We start from the raw sequence: 25,853 nt of genomic DNA on the forward strand, positions 1-25,853 counted from the left end.
ACACAGTTTGAACACACACTTATACACAGTTTGTACACACACACGTATACACAGTTTGTACACACACTTATACACAGTTTGTACACACACACACTGTATACACAGGTTGTACACACACACTTATACACAGTTTGAACACACACTTATACACAGTTTGTACACACACACTTATACACAGTTTGTACACACACACTTATACACAGTTTGTACACACACACACTGTATACACAGGTTGTACACACGCACTTATACACAGTTTGTACACACACTTATACAAATTTTGGACACACACACTTATACACAGTTTGTACACACACACTTATACACAGTTTGTACACACACACTTATACACAGTTTGTACACACACACGTATACGCAGTTTGTCCACACACACTTATACACGGTTTGTACACACACTTATACACGGTTTGTACACACACACACTTATACACAGTTTGTACACACTTATAGACAATTTGTACACACACACTTATACACAGGTTGTACACACACACGTATACACAGTTTGTACACACACTGTATACACAGTTTGTACACACACTTATACACAGTTTGTACACACACACTTATACACAGTTTGTACACACACTGTATACACAGTTTGTACACACACACTTATACACAGTTTGTACACATTCTATACAGTTTGTTCACACACACATATACACAGGTTGTACACACACACGTATACACAGTTTGTACACACACACTCATACACAGTTTGTACACACACACTTATACAGAGTTTGTACACACACTTATACACAGTTTGTACACACCCACTTATACACAGTTTGTACACACACTTATACACAGTTTGTACACACACACTTATACACAGTTTGTACACACACAATTATACACAGTTTGTACACATTGTATACACAGTTTGTTCACACACATATTCATAGGTTGTACACACACTTATACACAGTTTGTACACACACACTTATACACAGTTTGTACACACACATATACAAAGTTTGTACACACACACTTATACACAGTTTGTACACACACTTATACACAGTTTGTACACACACGTATACGCAGTGTGTACACACACACTTATACACAGTTTGTACACACACACTGTATACACAGTTTGTACACACACACTTATGCACAGTTTGTACACACACACTTATGCACAGTTTGTACACACACACTTATACACAGTTTGTACACACACACTTATACACAGTTTCTACACACACACTTATACACAGTTTGTACACACACACTTATACACAGTTTGTACACACACACTTATACACAGTTTGTACACACACACTGTATACACAATGTTCACGTTGTTGAGCTCACGCACACCAAAGGGTCAATGTTCAATAGAGGGATCAATGGAATAGGAATCTGAATAAACTTGAACTCTAACCCCGCTCTCTGACGTCACCAATGCATTACCTCATCGGCTTGAGGGGGAGAGGTGTACCCCGCTAGTGACGTCATGTCACCTGCTGCCGCGTGACGTCACAAGACACCAGGAAGCTGCTGTACTCTACGCGCGCGCTCACTGTGAGCCGAGGTGAGAAGTTCACATCGTGGTTGTTGTCGTGTTGGTGGTGGTGGTGGTTGTTGTTGTTGTTGTTGTTTACCCAGGTACAGCCTCGCTCCTCTCGCTCTCTCTCGTAGGGATATCAATTGAGTAGCAGCGAGTAATGGAATCGACGTCCAGGCCGGAACATGACAACGCGGGGCCTAGCCATGCGGGGCCTCGCCTCCTGCCCATCGCCTGATTGCATTTGCTTTAATTATCTGCTTAGACTCACACACACATTGACTTTAGATACACACAGACATGGACTTTAGATACACACACATTGACTTACACACACACACATTGACTTACACACACACACATTGACTTACACACACACACACATTGACTCACACACACACACATTGACTCACACACACACATTGACTCACACACACACATTGACTCACACACACACATTGACTTACACACACACATTGACTTACACACACACATCGACTCACTCACACACAGTGACTTACACACACACACATTGACTTCACACGCACATTGACTTACACACACACATTGACTTACACACAGACATCTGGCGTTGCCTGTGCAAAAAATACACAGACACACGTAGACTTACACACACATGGACTCAAACACACACACATACACTTACACACACATAGACTTACACACAGACACACAGTGACTTACACACACATAGACTCAAACACACACACATGGACTCAAACACACACACATACACTTACACACACATAGACTTACACACAGACACACAGTGACTTACACACACATAGACTCAAACACACACACATGGACTCAAACACACACACATGGACTCAAACACACATACATAGACTTACACACACATGGACTCAAACACACAAAGATCCCCCGTATAGCCTTAACAGACTGTAGGAGCAAGTGCTGTTAGCGAGCACCTATGAAGACCGGAACGGTACACGAGGGGGTGGGTGGCCAGCACCACGCCCGACCGCCTTTGTCTCCCTAGTGGCGATGTTTACTACACACCGCACCAGGTACTCATTTGAGGCTGAGTCGACCTAGGGGAGGTCCGGGACCGGTTCAGATAATCGTCACCGGTGTTGGTGGCCGTGAGCGGGAATCGAACCCGGGTCGCCAGGTTCATAGCGCAGCGTAGCGCTAACCGCTACACTATCGCTCCCCACACACCCATGGACTGACACACACATCGACTTACACACATCGACTTACACACACATCCACTTACACATCGACTTACACACACATCGACTTACACACACATCGACTTACACATCGACTTACACACACATCCACTTACACACACATCGACTTACACACACATCGACTTACACACACATCGACTTACACACACATCGACTTACACACACATCGACTTACACACATCGACTTACACACACATCGACTGACACACACATCCACTTACACACACATCGACTTACACACACATCGACTTACACACACATCGACTTACACACACATCGACTTACACACACATCGACTTACACACACATCCACTTACACACACATCCACTTACACACACATCGACTTACACACACATCCACTTACACACACCGACTTACACACACATCCACTTACACACACATCCACTTACACACACATCGACTTACACACACATCGACTTACACACATCGACTTACACAGAGACTTACACACACATCGACTTACACACATCCACTTACACATCGACTTACACACACACATCGACTTACACACACATCCACTTACACACACATCGACTTACACACACATCGACTTACACACACACATCGACTTACACACATCGACTTACACACACATCGACTGACACACACATCCACTTACACACACATCGACTTACACACACATCGACTTACACACACATCGACTTACACACACATCGACTTACACACACATCGACTTACACACACATCGACTTACACACACATCCACTTACACACACATCGACTTACACACATCGACTTACACACACATCGACTGACACACACATCGACTTACACACACATCGACTTACACACACATCGACTTACACACACATCGACTTACACACACATCGACTTACACACACATCGACTTACACACACATCCACTTACACACACATCCACTTACACACACATCGACTTACACACACATCCACTTACACACACCGACTTACACACACATCCACTTACACACACATCCACTTACACACACATCGACTTACACACACATCGACTTACACACATCGACTTACACATCGACTTACACACACATCGACTTACACACATCCACTTACACATCGACTTACACACACACATCGACTTACACACACATCCACTTACACACACATCGACTTACACACACATCTACTTACACACACACATCGACTTACACACACATCGACTTACACACACATCGACTTACACACATCGACTTACACACACATCGACTGACACACACATCCACTTACACACACATCGACTTACACACACATCGACTTACACACACATCGACTTACACACACATCGACTTACACACACATCCACTTACACACACATCCACTTACACACACATCGACTTACACACACATCCACTTACACACACCGACTTACACACACATCCACTTACACACACATCCACTTACACACACATCGACTTACACACACATCGACTTACACACATCGACTTACACATCGACTTACACACACATCGACTTACACACATCCACTTACACATCGACTTACACACACACATCGACTTACACACACATCCACTTACACACACATCGACTTACACACACATCGACTTACACACACACATCGACTTACACACACATCGACTTACACACACATCGACTTACACACACATCGACTGACACACACATCGACTTACACACACATCCACTTACACACACATCGACTTACACACACATCGACTTACACACACATCGACTTACACACACATCCACTTACACACACAAAGACTTACACAGCAATCCCCGATGATGCCACAGCTAGAGCAATTGTCTCTCTCTCTGGCGAGCCTTAGCGAGGAGCAGTTTGAAAACAAAAGTCTTCCCAGTACTGGCAGGTGCGTCAAGGGGGGAAACAAAAAGACTCAATTTGTAGTCTCAATGTCTTCCAAGATGTTCGTGTGGGCTTGACTTTGTGCACGCATGAGCCTCGGTTAATTTTCGTGAGTAAATATACGAAGCCGTTGAAGCACAATGGCGTATTTAACGTAGGGCCTCTTGAGCAAGGGCATGCAGCTTGTCCGTGTAGGGCGTTGGTAGTCCCATAGACGCGAGGTATTTAGCACCAATCCAGTGCAGTTTGTCCTGAAGGGGGATGAGGGCCTGTTTGAAGATCACATCAGAGAAGTTGACGCCGAGGTTTGTATTTTGTCGTTGAGCTCCGTGGAGGATGTCCTTACTCATGCCCTCTTTGTATTTTTTGGCAGAGTCCCCATGGGGTTAGATGGGCTGCAAACTTTAATATTTATGCTGAAGAGCAATGTCAGTTAGGAAAGGGGACTGAGCATCAGAAGCTTCTGTCATAGCTTCATGAAGATGGTGGAAGATCTTGCACAGGGGAGGGCAGTAGGGAACGATCCAGCGGTTGTGAACCTTAATTAGCGAGTTAGTGGCAGGTCTGAGCGTTGTTTGAAATCCACCATGCTCAGTATTTCTGTGAAGATATAGAGGATAGCCATCATGGGCCAACTTGAGCGTCTTTCAAGTAGTTGCATGGATATCTCTTGGTACAGCTGTGGTCTTGCATACATGGCGCATTTGGATAGAACTGGCCACATGGGCCATGGACCGTTTGGTTGCAGAACTCATAACAAAAGGGCAGGGTCTTGATGAAGGTGAGGTAGCTCAGTACTGATAAATGTGTCAATGTGAATTGCATGAATTGTTTCCCTCATCCATTGGGAAATGTGAGCATGAGGAAGAGGACATTTTTGCCACCCAATGGTGTGCAAGGTACTGCTTGTCTATCCAAAGACGCCGCCTTCGTTGGTCGTAATAAGCATCAAGAGGCAATAAACTTTGAGTTTGAAGACCCTTGCTAAGATGTCATGTCTGTCTGGTGGCTTTTGGTTTGGATAAAGCTGGATCTCCTTTCATTCGGGATTGCAAAGTGAAGGTGATGTAGAGATGGGGCGTGGAATGTTGGCTGATGTACGTCATGGCATCTTGAGTCTTCTCATGCATGTATCTTGGTGGAGCTGTGAAGGATGAAGGCAAAGCAACTAATCTGCCCATATTGTGAGCGTTTGTATCTCCTTCGGCATTGATGGCGTCCCAGAGATGAGCATACTGTTCACACGCAGTCGGTTTTGATTTAGTTGAATGCAATAGAAGGCGCTCACTCTCAATGTTGGCATACTAATCGACAACATACTGGTGAAAGAGGTTGGCGCACCATCATATGCAGTTTCCTCCTCTGTCCATGATCACGAAGGAATAGAAGTATTTTTAGCGAAGACAGTTTTGAGAGGATGTCTTTGTCCTGCAGCTTTGTAATTGGAGGAATGTTGACGTGGTAGGCACCTTGGCCTTGCGACAGGACAATGTGTTATTGTAGGGCATCGCATGCTCTGTTATTGTCAGGAAATCGTGCGATGGTGTTTTCTTGGTATGGAGGAACAATGTCCCTCCGGCAATGTTCCTCACCCACCGTAATAAAGCAAGGTCAACAATATTTGGGGCATTGAACCTCCCTGCGTTCTCCCCGCTTTAGTGAAAAGTAAAGGTGCGGTATGGCGAAATAGAAATGGATGATGTTCCCACCAATGTAACAAAACGATAGACGAAATGCAATGGGCTGTAGCTAAGAACGTCCAATGTATTTAGCAGTATAACATTTTGATCAGCATCGCAGTACTACGTATGAGTAAATAGCGTGAGGTGAGCAATCGAAACAATAGAAATGCATTGAAGAATTAAGCTGTAGTAAGTGTAAATGAAAGAGCATCAGTACGCACAGGTAAGTTGAGAAGCAGGATACAGTCTAGATTATAGACTGCCAGTACGCCGACTCAATGACATAAGCACAGCTACAGTCGACATAAAAAGCTGGCAATACAGGCAGCAGCTGAAAAAGCAGAAAACAGTCGACATGAAAGGCTGTGGCAGTACGCTGAGTGAGGTAAAGAAGCAGGCAACAGATTATAGACTGGCATACGCTCAATGGTCAAAAGGAAAATTATCAGTGTAGATGATAGAGTGCCAGTGCACTGACGTTAATTAATCAACAGGCAGCAGGCTACATCACAGACTGGCATTAGAGCATCGCAGCGTCATAAAAGCACAGCTAAAAAAGGCAATATTTAGCAACGTAATAATGAAAAATGAGTTTTGTGCACACAAACATTATGATTGTAATATCTGGCAACGTATTTATTTAATAATAATAATAATAAACAATAATATTACAATAATGGTATATAAGCGCTGTAATATTAATATCTACGGACTTCATAGCAGTAACTGCACGCATCGTGTTGGGGGTGGGGGGGAGCGAAGAGGACATCACACTGTGAAGAAACAGCCGCAGCTTTATGTCTATATTAATTGCATGTTAAACGCGTACAGGAAAATGTCCCCCGTGAGCTCGACTGAACGCGCATCACTTGGCAGGGTCCGCCCCCCTCCCCCCCATGCAATTGTCGCCAGTTGGTACGGTCGAGCTCGCGCAATAAATAATTAAAATTATAATGGCACTAAATCGCTCATTTTACTAATTAGAGTTTACGGATGGGAAAACGGAATAGCCTATTCCCACCGCGGGGCTTAGGGCGTGCTGCCTGCCAATTTTTTTTCGACGTCAAGCCCACCGTTCGAGAGCCAAATCCCTCGCAAGCGCGCGTGGCGGAGACTTTTATATCTAAGATTTTGGTGGGCTCATCCCAAGGGTAAGTGGGCGGAGCTAGAGAAGGAATTTGCATGTCAATGTGAGAGAGATGAGCACGTCAATGTGAGACGGTCGCAGCCACCAGAGGTGGCGGGGATCCTCCTGTGGCTGGGCCACCTCACAGATATTTAACCTGGTGATGTACTCAGAGAGCCGGAAATAACAGCTGACATCACAGTCAGTTAAGACTTTACTTGGTTAATAACGTCCTTCCAATGATTGCTCAGTTTGTATCCATCTTCTCGGTTGAAGTTGTGTCTGTGTTTATATATCTGGATGGCTTCATGAACAAATTTGTCATGATAGCCGGTGGGTTTGCAGAGTACCTTCGTCTTGGAAAAATCTCTTTCGTGTGAGCCCGCAGCTTTAAACAATGATCGGCAACGGCAGAGGTATTGGTCCTGCGTGTTTCAGATCTCCCTTGTGTTCACGAACACGGCCCGAGACATGTCGTTTCGTTTCCCCAATGTAACTGTTGCCGCAGCCACAACTGTTTGTAGACACCAGGGTATTGCATGTCAGGAATCACATCCTTTACAGATGGGATCAAATCACGGATTTTGTGTACTGTGTTGAGACGAACCTAGATCTTGTGTTTCTTTAAGATTTTGGAAATATTTTTGGTAACCCCTGCTATGTATGGCAAAGTGAGGGTTTCGGTTGGATCCTCAGATGGTTGTCTCCACATTGCTGGGGAGACAGCTTTGCGGATTTTACGGTCAGAATATCTGTTCATCGTGAGGGCTTGGCACTGCCTTACCAACACTTACTTCACCTGGAATGGTACATTCTACAAACAAAATGAGGGTACCCCAATGGGTTCTCCCTTATCGCCAGTGGTAGCGAATGTTTTCATGGAGACATTTGAGACAGATGCCATCCAGACATCCACCCTATGTCCTTCCTTGTGGAAGAGATGCGTAGATGACACGTTCGTCATCTGGCCACATGGCCTGCCAGCACTGAACCAATTTCTCAACCACATCAATTCCATCTTGATTTTAAGCTTTCGTGACTGCAGGAATCCATACTTTTTTGTCCTTTCGGTAAAGTAACGTTGGTAGAAATAAGAAAATAAAACAAATCACGACGTTTCGAATGCAACACGAGCGATCTTCATCAGGTGGGACAACCACGGCAAGAAAATGCTGAAGTCGGCAGGAGAGCTGCCGTGGCAAGAGGTTATATAGGTAAGAGAGGGGGGAAGGAGGCCTAGCCAGTGAGCTGGAGCACGTACACCAAGCCAACAGGATGAACGGATATTCTGACCGTACAATCCGCAAAGAGGGTTCATCATTGGGTTTTTCCCCCTTTTTTCAAAGAAGCTCTCCAACAACGTTTGTTTTTTACTCATTTTTGCTAGGGGCTAGCTCGTGGGCTTACCAAAACTATGACTGAGACAAGTGCGGAAAAGTGGCGCGGACGGAATTGGTAAATAAAATAATGGGTGGGCCACGCGCGGACTCGCCGCTCTCACCTCCTGCTGTGCTGCCCGGTTCCTAACAGGCCACGGACCGGTACCGTTCTGCGGCCCGGGGGTTGGGGACCCCCCTGGGTTAGATCGTCTAAATATATGAAGGTTTCGATTTAAAGCTTTCGTGACTGCAAGGATTCATCTTCTTTGGTTCTTTCGGTAAAGTCACCACCACGTAGAATGAGAATAAAATAATAAATTAATAAAATAAAATAACACGATCAAATTCTCACGACGTTTCGGCCACAACACAAGTGGCCTTCATCAGGTGAAGGCCAATGCTAGATACATCCGAACCAAACATTAAACAAATTTTCAATGGTACAGTATATTTTTTCAAGTAGTGGTATCCCAAACTTTCGCAGCAACTTAAATTCCCTTTTCACACCATCAATATGTAAACTCCCCCTCCCCCCCTCGCCGGTCTGCACATGTTCACCCCCTCTACACCGTTCATCACGCTAAGTCCGCCAATTAAATGCTAATTTTTATGCTAAGTCCTTTGTCAAGGCGCTCTGTTTCCTCTCACAAAGCTTAAAGGTCGCGGTCTGAGCTTGGCTGTCTTCACTCCAGCGCTATCCTCGAGACAGTCTGGTCCCTTCACCTGATGAAGGCCACTTGTGTTGTGGCCGAAACGTCGTGAAAATTTTATTGTGTTATTTTATTTTATTAATTTATTATTTTATTCTCATTCTACGTGACTTTACCGAAAGAACCAAAGAAGATATATAAATGTGTCGTTAAACCCGCCTACCACCTGACACAGCCAACTAGTAAGGGTTGTCACATCAAAAGAACGTGGCAAATTCGTCACTAGTACAGCACACCGGTTGTGTGTTGGAGAGCCAAGCCACAACATTTACAATCTGAGTACGATGTTTCGCCAGTAATTATAACCAGCTTCATCAGGCGACAGCCAAATGTCGTGGCTTGGCTCTGTAGGAATACAAATCGGCTCGCTGGGATTATAGCTCAGGACGCTAACCGTTGGACTACCGCTCCCCATTCAAGCACCAACATCTAAGATATAGTATTTTTTCAGTACTAGCTAAGTTACCCGGCTTCGCACAGGTCTCAGTAATCAAACATTAAGGGTAATGTCTTGCCATGCTGGCTTTGTTAGAATAATTTATTTCTGACAGTGAAGTCGGTAAATGTGTGTTTTTGTAACGGGTTTTCGGTTGTGTTTTACAATCGCAGGGCTTGTAAATCCGTGGCCCTTGGAGAGCTTCAAGATAGACAATGTTGGATGTTTTTTTCCATCTGATAGGTTTAATCGAATGAAGCTTCAATTTTGGCATACATGTCGACAGCAAATTAGTGGAAGAGCTTTTTGCGTCTCAAGAAGAGATTTAAGCTGCCGTTTCACACCATGATCCTGAAGGCAAAGAAGTCCATGGCGGCAATCTTTTTGTGTTGGCAACTTGTTGCTGGGTCAGTTTGGCGAAGTGGGAAATGGTAGCCATCATCACCTTGCAGGATTTGCCTCTTGGTGTTGATGACATTTTTTGCAATGCTGGCGAGCCTGTCTAGGATTGTCAGACTTGCAAGTAGATCTGTGAGAACAAATGTAGCAGTGCGGTGGAGACACTTATGTCATGGTGAGTGCGTGGAATTGTCGTAGATGAAACGTCAATATGCGTTTGCATGTGTGGCAAACCGGAAGTTGTGAGAATACCCCGGGCTTTAACACATGGCAAGAGAAAGCAATGGGGGGAGGTGAGGAGCGGGGGGGGGGGGTTTGGAGTGTGCACGTGGTACAGGTGTTGAAGGTGAGCAGGGAAGCTAAAAATAGTGGAAAATCAGAATCAGAAAGGGTTTTATTCGCCATGTAAGTTCACACCGACACGGAATTTACTTTGGCAGGATGGTGCATACATTCAACATATAGGAATCTAAAATCTTAAATAAGTTTTAAACAAGTCTTACTATATTCTTAGTTTTTTCGGTAAAGTCACGTTGAAGAGAAACAACAAAATAACAAAATATATATAAAACAATAAAAATTCTCACGACGTTTCGACCATAACTCAAACGGTCATCATCAGGTGTGTCGGTTTGCATAAATTTATTTTGAAAACGGCATATTTATTTATTTATATATATAAAAATAACGTTTGCGTCACGCGCAACGATTGGCTGTTTGCCAGGACTAGTCCATCTATTTTTTGAAAAGAGGAGGGGGGAGACGAAATTTGTTTTTATGTATGCTGTCTGAAAGCCACTGTAAGCGTGAACAATCAATCAAGAACTGAAATGATTAATCAAATCTTTCCAATGATTGCTAAGATAGAATCCATCTTCTCGGTTGAAATTGTCTCTGTGTTTGTATATGTGGATAGCCTCATGAACGAATCTCTCATGGAAGCCAGATGGCTTACAAAGAACCTCCGTCTTGGAAAAGTCAATGGCATGTGAGCCTACTGAATTAGAACAATGATCTGCTACGGCCGAGGTGTTGGTCCTACCGTGTTTAAGGTCTGCTTTATGTTCACGAATGCGGTCCGAGATATGGCGTTTGGTTTCTCCAATGTAACTACTACCACAGAGGCAACTTAGTTTGTAGACACCAGGGTATTGTATGTCCGGAATCACATCTTTTACAGACGGAACCAGACCAAGGATTTTATGTAATGTGTTGAAACGGACCTGGATCTTGTGTTTATTCAAGATTTTGGAGATCTTTTTTGTGATCCCAGCAATGTAGGGTAAAGTGATGGTTTTGAAAGGCTCCTCAAGAGGGTTCTTCTTCATGGTTTGAGTGATAGCTTTGCGGATTGTATAGTCGGAGTAACCATTAGCCCTAAGAGCTTGGTGTACGTGCTTGAGTTCACTGCTTATGTGTTCCTGGTCGGATATGCATTGGGCTCTATGATACAGAGTCTTGATGAGAGAATTCTTCTGTGATGGATGGTGGTGGGAATCCGGTTTCAGATAAGCATCCGTATGGGTAGCTTTCCTGTAGACAGAGTGGCTCATTGAACCATCAGGTCTCTTTTTAATTAGGACATCCAAAAAAGGTATCTTGCCATCTATTTCGACTTCCATGGTAAATCTGATGGCTGGGTGTATGGAATTGATGTGGTCGAAGAATTGGTCTAGAGCAGGCCGGCCATGTGGCCAGATGACAAAAGTGTCATCCACGTACCTCTTCCATAAGGTTGGGCGCAGAGTGGCAGTCTGGATGGCGTCAGTCTCAAATTTCTCCATGAAAATGTTAGCTATAACTGGAGAAAGGGGGGAGCCCATTGGGGTGCCCTCAGTTTGTTTGTAGAAAGTTCCATTCCAAGTGAAGTATGTATTGGTTAAACAGTGTCTCACCAGGGGGGGTACCTCAGTGTTTAGTCCTTGATGAACCAAGTCTTCAATGATTGCAATGGTGTCAGGTACAGGAACCTTGGTGAATAAGGAAACTACATCAAAACTGACAAGCAGGTCGTCTGGGGACAGGGAAATACCCTTGATTGTCGATACCAGGTGAGTAGAATTTTGTACCGCAGAGGTGGTCTTTCCAGTGAAAGGACGCAGGATTTCAGACAAAAAACGAGCTAGTTTGTAGGTGGGGGAGCTGATAGTAGAGACTATGGGACGAAGAGGTGTATCAACTTTATGTATTTTTGGTAAGCCGTATAATCTTGGTGGCCTGGCAGCAGAAGGTTTCAATGAAAACTGTTTAGATTGATCAATTAATGCGGTTGAATCAGAAATTATTTTGTTGGTTTGTGTGACGAGGCTGTTGGTGGGATCTCTTTTTATTTTTGTATAACTACCATCGTCGAGTAATTCTTTAATTTTGTTGTTGTATTCTATTTTATCCATGATAACAGTAGCATTGCCTTTGTCAGCTGAGAGAACTACAATATCATTCCTCTTTTTTAATTTATATAATTCAAAACGCTCATTTTTGCTGAGGTTGCTAGCTGGCATCTTAGCGTTTTTGAGGGTTGCAGCGATTTCAGATCTTGCTACGTCTGCAGCGATGTGACCCAGGCCCCTGAGAGCAACGTCTACTTGGGAAATTATATCATTAACTGGTATGTGTTTAGGTGTGACTGCAAAGTTTAGACCTTTAGCTAAAACGGATTTCAGACCATCGGAAATAGAACTGTTACTGCGATTAATTACGACTTTATTAACGTCTAACTTTTTGGTGTGTGGGTCCGGTCTTTTGTTGAATAGGAGGTTAAATTTGGAAATCAGGTTTTCCTTACATTTGGTCGACATAGTAGCAGCTGAAGAGGCAGTCATATTGTCTACATGTTCCCAATCCGATGTGGACATTATTGCCGTCAATGATAAGTGTGATTTGTAGAGTGTCTTGTCTAACTGATCTAGTTCTGTGCGTATAAGTCTGATTTTTTCTGAGATAAGAGCTAAGCTAGTTTTGAAAAGAATTCGTTTCGCATTAGAAGAAGTTACAGTAGCAGAGGTGAGTGTAAATGCATAAAGTTGATACACCTCTTCGTCCCATAGTCTCTACTATCAGCTCCCCCACCTACAAACTAGCTCGTTTTTTGTCTGAAATCCTGCGTCCTTTCACTGGAAAGACCACCTCTGCGGTACAAAATTCTACTCACCTGGTATCAACAATCAAGGGTACTTCCCTGTCCCCAGACGACCTGCTTGTCAGTTTTGATGTAGTTTCCTTATTCACCAAGGTTCCTGTACCTGACACCATTGCAATCATTGAAGACTTGGTTCATCAAGGACTAAACACTGAGGTACCCCCCCTGGTGAGACACTGTTTAACCAATACATACTTCACTTGGAATGGAACTTTCTACAAACAAACTGAGGGCACCCCAATGGGCTCCCCCCTTTCTCCAGTTATAGCTAACATTTTCATGGAGAAATTTGAGACTGACGCCATCCAGACTGCCACTCTGCGCCCAACCTTATGGAAGAGGTACGTGGATGACACTTTTGTCATCTGGCCACATGGCCGGCCTGCTCTAGACCAATTCTTCGACCACATCAATTCCATACACCCAGCCATCAGATTTACCATGGAAGTCGAAATAGATGGCAAGATACCTTTTTTGGATGTCCTAATTAAAAAGAGACCTGATGGTTCAATGAGCCACTCTGTCTACAGGAAAGCTACCCATACGGATGCTTATCTGAAACCGGATTCCCACCACCATCCATCACAGAAGAATTCTCTCATCAAGACTCTGTATCATAGAGCCCAATGCATATCCGACCAGGAACACATAAGCAGTGAACTCAAGCACGTACACCAAGCTCTTAGGGCTAATGGTTACTCCGACTATACAATCCGCAAAGCTATCACTCAAACCATGAAGAAGAACCCTCTTGAGGAGCCTTTCAAAACCATCACTTTACCCTACATTGCTGGGATCACAAAAAAGATCTCCAAAATCTTGAATAAACACAAGATCCAGGTCCGTTTCAACACATTACATAAAATCCGTGATCTGGTTCCGTCTGTAAAAGATGTGATTCCGGACATACAATACCCTGGTGTCTACAAACTAAGTTGCCTCTGTGGTAGTAGTTACATTGGAGAAACCAAACGCCATGTCTCGGACCGCATTCGTGAACATAAAGCAGACCTTAAACACGGTAGGACCAACACCTCGGCCGTAGCAGATCATTGTTCTAATTCAGTAGGCTCACATGCCATTGACTTTTCCAAGACGGAGGTTCTTTGTAAGCCATCTGGCTTCCATGAGAGATTCGTTCATGAGGCTATCCACATATACAAGCACAGAGACAATTTCAACCGAGAAGATGGATTCTATCTTAGCAATCATTGGAAAGATTTGATAAATCATTTCAGTTCTTGATTGATTGTTCACGCTTACAGTGGCTTTCAGACAGCATACATTATAAAAAAAATTTCGTCTCCCCCCTCCTCTTTTCAAAAAATGGATGGACTAGTCCTGGGCAAACTGCCAATCGCTGCGCGTGACGCCAACGTTTTTTTTAATAAATAAATAAATGTGCCGTTTTTTAAAATAATTTATGCAAACCGACACACCTGATGATGACCGTTTGAGTTATAGTCGAAACGTCGTGAGAATTTTGTATTGTTTTATATATATTTTGTTATTTTGTTGTTTCTCTTCAACGTGACTTTACCGAAAAAACTAAGAATATTTCAATTGTATAGTTTACTTGGAATACAGTACAGTACTTAATTCATATGTGATGTAAAATTTCGTTGACGTTGACTTAACGCCATTACTTTGGTAAGGCTTAAGTATTGAATACCGCGCTTTTATCTTTCGCGCAGCAATTTCCAAGAACGTAACCTCCGCGAAATGCAAGGGGCTGCCGTATCTTCTGTCTATTGACGACAGTAGAGGTGTATGGATTTTCAACAGAAACTAGATCTCTGCATTCTTAATTTAATTAAGGCCTGTAGTACCATAAAGAGGCTTGGGGCTTTGGGTTGTTATTTGTTTTCAAATCTATGCCTCTGTTCACATTATTTGAGGATTTGTATGATTTTGGGCAGGACAGTCTAAAGCTGCGTGACCAGGAGTCGGAGCCATTTCCTGTTCAACTTGGCTTGTGACAGAAATTCACTCTGGCCCCATGCATTACATTACATAGCATCTTCAATAACTATGTTGTTTGAGAATCTCCAAATCGTCACATGAAAACCATTGCATTCGTTATAGTTACAATGATATGCTCATCAATGCCTGGTTATAGTTAAGGGATCGTTCCCTGCTGGTCAACCATGTCACATCTGATGATTTGGTAATGGCTACTCAGTGAGATGGAATTAGGGCATCTTGTTCTGTGCCTTGATAATTCCATCATGAAATGGGGCCTTGCAAATGTTCCACAAAAATAAATGACCTGCCTGGGAATGTCATGTCATACAACACTGCACCTGCTCAACTCTGCATGAATAATCAGGCAGTTCTACAAGTCTTGTAGGAGCTCCCATACCTGGTTAATGTGTACACGACCAGCTCTGGTTTGGCAGCCAAAGTCTCACTTCAAATTAGTCGAGCAGCATTCTTTCATTAGACTGTGTAACACTGTGTGGAAGGTGCCTGGACTTTTACTCCGTACTAAGCTTTGTGTGTCCATCGCTAATGTCAAGTCCGTCTGAGACCATCCCTCTCCCTGCCATACTGGCATCGCACCCGCCCCTCACCCTTCATCCTGGGGATGTTCGACGCACAGGATGGCACCACTTAGCCAATTAGAGTTGGCCTGCCTGAGCTACGTGGGTCACGCGGTCACGAGGCGCTTGTTGGTGAACACAACCCCCTGGGCCCTGGCTCTAGGGGTGATATCAATATAGAATATATGTGTAGAGGTGTTAACTACGCGCTGTTGCGTAACCTGCGTTGCCACCAGGGCAGTGCAGCATTACCCCTGGGTACAACGGTTGGGGTCAGTCGAGGTGAAACGGATCGTGGCCAGGGTTTGGTGCGAACCAATCAGACGGTTCCACGTGGGAATGTATGATTGGTTCTACCTGGCCACGAAGGGGTATAAGACGGGTGACCCAACGGACCTCGCGGAGTTCTCTCCCTGCACGAAGATAGAAGACTGGGCTGAAGCCTAGCTAGGACCCTGGACCAGCCTTTCAGCCCTTCTAAGGGCTAAGGCTCGGCATACCCAGTGGTCAGGACCCACCGGGCCAGCGGTGGGTCCGATAGCCTCCCCTAAGTCCTAGCCGGAGGACTAGGATAGCGGTAGACGTGTGAGTCCCGCCAAGTCCGGAGGTTGTACCTCCTTAGGTATCAAGGAGGTTAGCGGTAGACGTGAGAGTCCCGCCAGGTCCGGAGGCTGTACCTCCCTAGGGTATCGGGTGAGGGGACCGAATATCCCTCTGTGCGTGTTAAGCGTTGTATAAGGAAATAATACAATAAACAGAGTGTGCCTCCTAAAGAAGTCTGCTCGTCCTTACAACACTACATTAGAATAATTGACTTCTGACAGTGAAGTCGGTAAATGCGTGTTTTTGTAACGGGTTTTCGGTTGTGTTATACAATCGCAGGGCTTGTAAATCCGTGGCCCTTGGAGAGCTTCAAGATAGACAATGTTGGATGTTTTTTTCCATCTGATAGGTTTAATCGAATGAAGCTTCAATTTTGGCATACATGTCGACAGCAAATTGGTGGAAGAGCTTTTTGCGTCTCAAGAAGAGATTTAAGCTGCCGTTTCACACCATGATCCTGAAGGCAAAGAAGTCCATGGCGGCAATCTTTTTGTGTTCGCAACTTGTTGCTGGGTCAGTTTGGCGAAGTGGGAAATGGTAGCCATCATCACCTTGCAGGATTTGCCTCTTGGTGTTGATGACATTTTTTGCAATGCTGGCGAGCCTGTCTAGGATTGTCAGACTTGCAAGTAGATCTGTGAGAACAAATGTAGCAGTGCGGTGGAGACACTTATGTCATGGTGAGTGCGTGGAATTGTCGTAGATGAAATGTCAATATGTGTTTGCATGTGTGGCAAACCGGAAGTTGTGAGAATACCCCGGGCTTTAACACATGGCAAGAGAAAGCAATGGGGGGAGGTGAGGAGCGGGGGGGGGGTTTGGAGTGTGCACGTGGTACAGGTGTTGAAGGTGAGCAGGGAAGCTAAAAATAGTGGAAAATCAGAATCAGAAAGGGTTTTATTCGCCATGTAAGTTCACACCGACACGGAATTTACTTTGGCAGGATGGTGCATACATTCAACATATAGGAATCTAAAATCTTAAATAAGTTTTAAACAAGTCTTACTATAATAATGGTTAAAAGTCTAACACCAAGGGGCTGAAGTATATAAAATGTAATAAATATCGAATATAAAATAGCTTTAAGATATAATTTTAAAATAATAAATACAAATAGGTTAGCATAGTTAATATCGGCAAGGTGTCATTTTATAGATACAATGTTAAAAACAGTGTAAGCCCTTGGCCTTGTTTAACAGGCCAGCAGCAGATGGGAAGAACACACTAACTCACCCGTGAGTGTGCGTGGAGAGTTTGGGGTGTGTTGGCGCAAATTGGTTCACAAAAAAATCTACACAAGCGCAAAGTCTGCTTTATCTTTATAGGTTTATACTAATTTTTTGTCTTGGAATATTTTTTGTATCCGGTTTCTTCTTCTTTATTTCAATTGTATAGTTTATTTGGAATACAGTACAGTACTTAATTCATATGTAATGTAAAATTTCGTTGACGTTTACTTAACGCCATTACTTTGGTAAGGCTTAAGTATTGAATATCGCGCTTTTATCTTTCGCGCAGCAATTTCCAAGAACGTAACCTACGCGAAATTCAAGGGGCTGCCGTATCTTCTGTCTATTGACCACAGTAGAGGTGTACGGATTTTCAACAGAAACTAGATCTCTGCATTCTTAATTTAATTAAGGCCTGTAGTACCATAAAGAGGCTTGGGACTTTGGGTTATTTGTTTTCAAATCTATGCCTCTGTTCACATTATTTGAGGATTTGTATGATTTTGGGCAGGACAGTCTAAACCTGCGTGACCAGGAGTCGGAGCCATTTCCTGTTCAACTTGGCTTGTGACAGAAATTCACTCTGGCCCCATGCATTACATTACATAGCATCTTCAATAACTATGTAGTTTGAGAATCTCCAAATAGTCATATGAAAACCATTGCATTCATTATAGTTACAATGATACGCTCATCAATGCCTGGTTATAGTTAAGGGATCGTTCCCTGCTGGTCAACCATGTCACATCTGCTAATGATTTGGTAATGGCTACTCAGTGAGATGGAATTAGGGCATCTTGTTCTGTGCCTTGATAATTCCATCATGAAATGGGGCCTTGCAAATGTTCCACAAAAATAGATGACCTGCCTGGGAATGTCATGTCATACAACACTGCACCTGCTCAACTCTGCATGAATAATCAGGCAGTTCTACAAGTCTTGTAGGAGCTCCCATACCTGGTTAATGTGTTCACGACCAGCTCTGGTTTGGCAGCCAAAGTCTCAGTTCAAATTAGTCGAGCAGCATTCTTTCATTAGACTGTGTAACACTGTGTGGAAGGTGCCTGGACTTCTGCTCCGTACAAAGCTTTTTGTGTCCATCGCTAATGTCAAGTCCGTCTGAGACCATCCCTCTCCCTGCCATACTGGCATCGCATCCGCCCCTCACCCTTCATCCTGCGGATGTTCGACACACAGGATGGCACCACTTAGCCAATTAGAGTTGGCCTGCCTGAGCTACGTGGGTCACGCGGTCACGAGGCGCTTGTTGGTGAACACAACCCCCTGGGCCCTGGCTCTAGGGGTGATATCAATATAGAATATATGTAAGGATGCCCCCCAATAGACTCCCCCTGGATCTCTACCACACACGTCCCACTGGGCGATGACCCCAGGACACGCTTGCCCCAGGACACGCTGGCGGGACTATGTCACTCGGCTGGCCTGGGAACGCTTGGGAATTCCCCAGGATGAGCTGGAGTCTGTCGCCAGGGAAAGGGAGGCCTGGACCGCCCTTCTCAGCGTGCTGCCACCGTGACCCTCACCAGGACAAGCGTTTTCAGAAACTAACGGACAAAGCTGTGATTCTTCTTGGCCACAGATATTACTCTGTGGATTCAAAATATGAAGTTATTTAAATGACCATCTGTGCTGGCTTATACAGTGAAGGCTGGTCTGCCTATGATTCATCCTCTATTCAACCAGTTTATATTCTATTTAGAAGCTTACAGACCCTTAAGATATCAATATAGAATATAATCTTGAGTTTCTTTTGCAGGCGAGGCCGCATTGGTTTGGTCATGAATCCCGCATTCCCAGACACTGCATGCTCAAGCAGCTTTTTGTCCAGATATTAGGGGCTGATCAGGCGAGGCATTGGCTAGAGAAGAGATTGGAGGATGTGGAGGTGATCGGACCTGCCGATGACTGGTGCCAGGAGCGGAGATCGGCCTCTGTGGAGGAGGCCCGTGAGGTATGCTTCATGGCAGATAAGAGATAGTTGCTCTGCAATAACGATGGGGTCGGAAGAGCGACGCCCACATGAATAATAGGTGGAACGCTGGGTTACTAAAACCCAGCAAGACAGTGGGGAGCACAGCTGGTTCTTCTGTCAGTCATCCCTTGACACCTGGATCATTCCCATTATCTGCTGACACGGAATCCACACTTACATGGCCTTAAATTGCACCTATCATGGCATTAGCACTGGGAAAAGGTTACTTGCAATTCGTCATGAATGTTGGATGTTTTGTTTATATAATATGTTAATGATCCACGTGAAATGTACGTGTATTTAAGAGTTTATCTTGCAGTTATTTCACTGCATTATGAACTCAACAATTAGTTTGATTATCGCCGACAGCAAACATGATTGATAACACTGTGTAACAAAAAAAATTGTCCCTGCGTAGTAAGTGTTATTTTCTAATTGCTTATGCCTCAAAAGTACAGAAAATGGCTATTATTCCCCACAAACTTTGCTTTTGTGACCAGGACAGTGATCTTTTGAAATGTACCTATTTTCAATGAGAAAACGTGCGCATTTGTGTCATTCCTTCACGTAAAGTCCTGGTTACAAAACGAAAGTTTGTGGGCATGACCAATAAAAAAATAACATTAGCCATCCAGTGACAAAAAAAAATCGTGTTACATAGTGTAAGTGAAAGCTGAACTTATTGTGGGCCTCTGCTATGTTGATTGATCTTAAATTAATTACATGATGAAGTGAGAAAGCATTAATAATGAGCAGATGAAGGTGGCCAGGCATGGTTCTGGACACACCACCACCTTTTTACCATGCCAGTGTGTGACGATGTCAAGTTTGTATTTGCAGTAATGTATATTAACGATTGAACATGGAGGTTAAATCAAAACAATAGTTTATTTTAATTTTCCTCTGGGTCTTTTTGTAAGGATGGAAACAGTCAGGAAAATATCTCAGCACATATGCAGCTGAAGTTAGATCTGTTCATTCGAGCATTACAGCAAATCTGAGCCTGGATTCCACCTCGAAGTTTTGATTGAACATTAATTTATGCATTTCTGCATCATACAAATAGTATTATTTTCAACACACTTTGCTATTATAGCTGAATTTTTCTTAAATATTCCTTTCATAGCTAGACAGCCGAAATTGTGTGCTTGGAGTTTTGGGTAAACATTCATTTTGAAGATACTAGGGCATCCAGGAATATTTATGACCATTGGCCCTCTCATTGTGTGCGTGAACAGCCCGCGTGATGAATTGGGGAATAATTTTCACTATATCATGAATATATGAATAAGTATAGATGTGCAAGTCATGTGTGACTGTGTATATATGCATTCCTCTGTGTCTTGATACTGACGTAGATGGTGTGGATACGTTTTTCTGACTGCAGCTGACTCTTCATCTGACGCTTCCTCTGCAGAATTGGTCTGATGGAGCAACGGCACTCGGCGCAGCTCGGCACAAAAAATAAACAATGCGACCAGTGTGCATACAGCACGGATAGTACTGGAAGTTTGACTCAGCACAAGAGAACACACACAGGAGAGAAACCCTTCAAGTGCAGTGTGTGTGAGAAGGCATTTGCAGAGTCATCACATCTTAAAAGACACCAGAGAATACACACAGGAGAGAAATCTTTCAAGTGCAGTGTGTGTGAAAAGGCATTTGCAGAGTCATCACATCTTAAAAACCACCAGAGATCACACACAGGAGAGAAACCCTTCAAGTGCAGTGTGTGTGAGAAGGCATTTGCAGAGTCATCACATCTTAAAAGACACCAGAGAATACACACAGGAGAGAAATCCTTCAAGTGCAGTGTGTGTGAGAAGGCATTTGCAGAGTCATCACATCTTAAAAACCACCAGAGAACACACACAGGAGAGAAACCCTTCAAGTGCACTGTGTGTGAGAAGGCATTTGCATGGTCATCAGTTCTTAGGAGTCACCAGAGAACACACACAGGAGCTAAACCTTTCAAGTGCACTGTGTGTGGGAGCGCATTTGCACGGCCATCGCATCTTCACGACCACCAGAGAACACACACGGGAGAGAAACCCTTCAACTGCATTGTTTGTGAGAAGGCATTTTCAAAGTCAGCAGTTCTTAAAAAACACCAGAGAACGCACACAGGAGAGAACCTCTTCAAGTGCAGTGTGTGTGGGAAGGCATTTTCAAGTTCATCTGATCTTCAAATACACCAGACAACACACACAGGAGAGAAACCCTTAAAGTGCACTGTGTGCGGGAAGGTGTTTACACGGTCATCATATCTTAAAAAACACCAGAGAACGCACACAGAGAAACCCTTCAAGTGCAGTGTCTGTGAGAAGGCATTTGCACAGTCATCAGTTCTTCAGAGCCACCAGCGAACGCACACAGGAGAGAAACCCTTCAAGTGCACTGTGTGTGAGAAGGCATTTGCACAGTCATCAGTTCTTAGGAGCCACCACAGAACACACACAGGAGCTAAACCTTTCAAGTGCACTGTCTGTGAAAAGGCATTTGTCAAGCCATCGCTTCTTCACGACCACCAGAGAACACACACGGGAGAGAAACCCTTCAAGTGCATTGTTTGTGAGAAGGCATTTGCACAGTCAGCAGTTCTTCAGAGACACAAGAGAACACACACGGGAGAGAAACCCTTCAAGTGCACTGTGTGTGGGAAGGTGTTTAAACGGTCATCACATCTTAAAAAACACCAGAGAACGCACACAGGAGAGAAACCCTTCAAGTGCACTGTGTGTAGAAGCGTATTTGCACAGTCATCACATCTTCACGACCACCAGAGAACGCACACAGGAGAAAAATGTTTCAAGTGCACTGTGTGTGAGAAGGCATTTGCACGGTTATCACATCTTCACGACCACCAGAGAATGCACACAGGAGAGAAACCCTTCAAGTGCACTGTGTGTGAGAAGGCATTTGCACAGTCATCAAGTCTTAAGATCCACCAGAGAAGGCACACAGGAGAGAAACCCTTCAAGTGCGCTGTGTGTGAGAAGGCGTTTACATGTTCATCAGGTCTTAAGATCTACCAGAGAAGGCACACAGGAGAGAAACCCTTCAAGTGCACTGTGTGTGAGAAGGCATTTGCAAAGTCAGCAGTTCTTCAGAGACACCAGAGAACACACACGGGAGAGAAACCCTTCAAGTGCACTGTGTGTGGGAAGGCGTTTACACGGTCATCACATCTTAAAAAACACCAGAGAACACACACAGGAGAGAAACCCTTCAAGTGCACTGTGTGTAGAAGCGCATTTGCACAGTCATCACATCTTCACGACCACCAGAGAACGCACACAGGAGATAAACCCTTCAAGTGCACTGTGTGTGAGAAGGCATTTGCAGAGTTATCACATCTTAAAAAACACCAGAGAACACACACAGGAGAGAAACCCTTTAAGTGCACTCTGTGCGGGAAGGCGTTTGCGCGGTCACCACAGCTTCATAGACACCAGAGGACACACAGGTATCAAAAGATCCCCAAGGAGCGGAATCTGAAATCGGCTTGTGAAAGTCAAAGTGCTGCAATGAGCCCATCCCTGCTGAAAAAAGAACCAGAATTTACTTCCAGCTTGGACGGAATGAAATGTATCAAGGTGGATTTTGAAGCGGCGAAGGTGAAATGTGAAGTAGTGATGGTGAAGAGCGAAGAAGTGATGGTGAAATGTGAAGAAGTGATGGTGAAGAGCGAACAAGTGAAGGTGAAATGTGAAGATGAAGATTCAACTCCAAAATTGCGTCTTTACATCGATGGATGCAACGTTAAGCAGGAGGAGAATTCTGACTGTGAGGCAGAGCGAGGCAACTCCCAGCAGTTTGTGGAAGTGGAGGTGTGGGTGGACTTCTTAGACAATACAAAGTCAAATGGAGACCCTGTAGATGTGTAAGCTTGAGACAATGAAGCTCCAATAGATTCCCCTTTGTTACAGGCTTTTAATTACAATAACGTGAAGTCGAACACTCCATTCCTAGGTTCAACCTGCAGAGTAAGAGCAACCAGTATTTGCGGACCTGTGGGTTGGTTAGATCTCTTGCCAGGAGCCAGAGCCAATAATCTCCGAAGCATTCACTACGTTATAATAATTTTAGCATTTATATGGTGCTTGCTTAATCGCCTCAGCAACTCAGTTGTTTTGTATCATCTCATCACAAACACTCGAAGAGCATGTTGTAAATATGCCTTTTCCACAAAATTGTATTGATTGATTCTTTCTATTGTTTTGTAATCATTTTGATCGGGATGTAGCGCTGGGGCATGGAAAGGGTGAGTCACCCCTCTCCGCTGCCTCCTGCCTTGCCACACAAAAGACTGCTGGAGGATAATTACTCACAAGTCTGCTGGGGAAGTTATAAAATGTAATTTTAAAAAATGGCAAACCCAAGGGGGGAGGGGGGGCTAATGGGATTCTGCGGGAAATCCCCAGTTGACTTCAAGAGAAGGCCGCCATGAAGGAAAAACCCCACAACAAAACAAAAGACGAAAACAGCAGGGGTCACGAACCTCCCTTGGACAGCGAAATTCTCCCAAGGTGTTGTATGTGTAGGCCTTTTTCCAAAATTTATATTAAGAATAATTCTTGCATTTCGCACCAACACCACCTGGCCAGTGAATTAAAACATGTACACCTTGGCCCTCAAAAGGAATGGGTACTCTGACCGTACCATCCGCCAAGCTGTTTCTCCCTCCATACAGAAACAACCACTTGATACTCCGGTCAAAACCATCACACTGCCACATATAGGAGGCGTTACTAAAAAGATTTCCAAAATTCTAAACAAACACAAGATCCAGGGCCGGTTCAATACAGTACACAAAATTCGTGATCTGATCCCATCCGTGAATGATGTCATTCCTGACTTGCAGTACCCCGGGGTTTACAAATTGAGTTGTACCTGCGGTGATTGCTATATCGGGGAGACGAAGCGACATGTCTCTGACCGAATTCGCGAGCACAAATCAGATTTGAAACACGGCAGAACGAATTCTTCTGCCGTAGCTGATCACTGTTACAACGCTGTGGGTGATCACGATATAATTTTCTCCGATACCAAGGTTCTTTGCAAACCCACGGGTTTTTATTAGAGATTTGTTCACGAGGCAATTCAGATTTACAAACACAGACAATTTCAACCGAGAAGATGGTTTCAAATTAAGCAACCATTGGAAAGATGTTCTAAATCGAACCAAACATTAAACTTATTTTCAATGGTACAGTATATTTTTTCAAGTAGTGGTACCCCAAACTTTCGCAGCTTCTTAAAATTCCCTTTTCACACCAATATATAAACTCCCCCTCCCCCCCTCGCCGGCCTGCACATGTTCACCCCTCTACACCGTTCATCATGCTAAGTCCGCCAATTAAATGCTTATTTTTATGCTAATTCCTTTGTCAAGGCACCTCAATTCCTCTCACACAGCTTAAAGGTCGCGGTCTGAGCTTGGCTGTGTTCACTCCAGCGCTGTCCTCGAGACAGTCTGGTCCCTTCACCTGATGAAGGCCACTTGTGTTGTGGCCGAAACGTCGTGATTTTTGTTTTATTTTTTACCTACGTGACTTTACCGAATAGAACCAAAGAGTAAGAATAATTCTGCCATTTTTTATTAATAATCGATAAAATATATAAACACCCTCAAACCTGCTACCTCCAACAAGCACCAAGCATCTGGAGGTCGTAAAAGGCCATTAAATAATAAACTCCGGGGGCAAAGGGAGGTTAACGACGACGATCTGCAAAATCTCCAGATTGCCAAAGGACCACATACCATGACCTGCTTGGCACTGTTGACCGATCACAAACAAATATCCAGAATCACAGGCACGGACACAGCACAGGGCAAACGGACATTATAACTGATATATTTTTTTGTACGGAAAAAGTTCAAGCTTGGCTATAAGAATAAGTCGACATGATAGACTGCAGTCTATATTAGTGGCTTTATTCTTGCTTA

General features: G+C 44.0%; 1 protein-coding gene across 4 annotated transcripts; it reads left to right on the top strand.

Moving 5' to 3' along the window:
• Nucleotides 1-1,476: 1,476 nt before the first annotated feature.
• Nucleotides 1,477-25,285, top strand: LOC116957267 (uncharacterized). Of its 4 annotated transcripts, XM_076055261.1 has the most exons (4): nucleotides 1,510-1,567; nucleotides 8,620-8,686; nucleotides 19,760-19,882; nucleotides 21,321-25,285. In XM_076055261.1, exons 3-4 carry the CDS (start codon nucleotides 19,833-19,835, stop codon nucleotides 23,788-23,790), a joined length of 2,520 nt encoding a protein of 839 aa, XP_075911376.1. In that variant the 5' UTR covers nucleotides 1,510-1,567; nucleotides 8,620-8,686; nucleotides 19,760-19,832; the 3' UTR covers nucleotides 23,791-25,285. The 4 variants fall into 4 exon arrangements, with proteins under 4 accessions (XP_075911375.1, XP_075911377.1, XP_075911376.1 ...); XM_076055260.1 differs by lacking the exon at nucleotides 8,620-8,686 and having other exon boundaries at nucleotides 1,477-1,567; XM_076055262.1 differs by lacking the exon at nucleotides 19,760-19,882 and having other exon boundaries at nucleotides 1,506-1,567.
• The last annotated feature ends 568 nt before the right edge of the window (nucleotides 25,286-25,853 follow it).

The sequence above is a fragment of the Petromyzon marinus genome, chromosome 71, assembly GCF_048934315.1.
Source record: "Petromyzon marinus isolate PM22_M1 ecotype Great Lakes invasive population chromosome 71, UKy_Petmar_22M1.pri1.0, whole genome shotgun sequence".
NCBI classification, from domain to species: domain Eukaryota; kingdom Metazoa; phylum Chordata; class Hyperoartia; order Petromyzontiformes; family Petromyzontidae; genus Petromyzon; species Petromyzon marinus.

What these genes read in the sequence shown, in the direction of transcription:
- LOC116957267 (XM_076055260.1), top strand. Translation starts at nt 19,833, where the DNA reads ATGACTGGTGCCAGGAGCGGAGATCGGCCTCTGTGGAGGAGGCCCGTG. An exon ending in CTGTGGAGGAGGCCCGTGAG is followed by an intron (nt 19,883 to 21,320) that starts GTATGCTTCATG and finishes CTTCCTCTGCAG; the next exon opens with AATTGGTCTGATGGAGCAAC.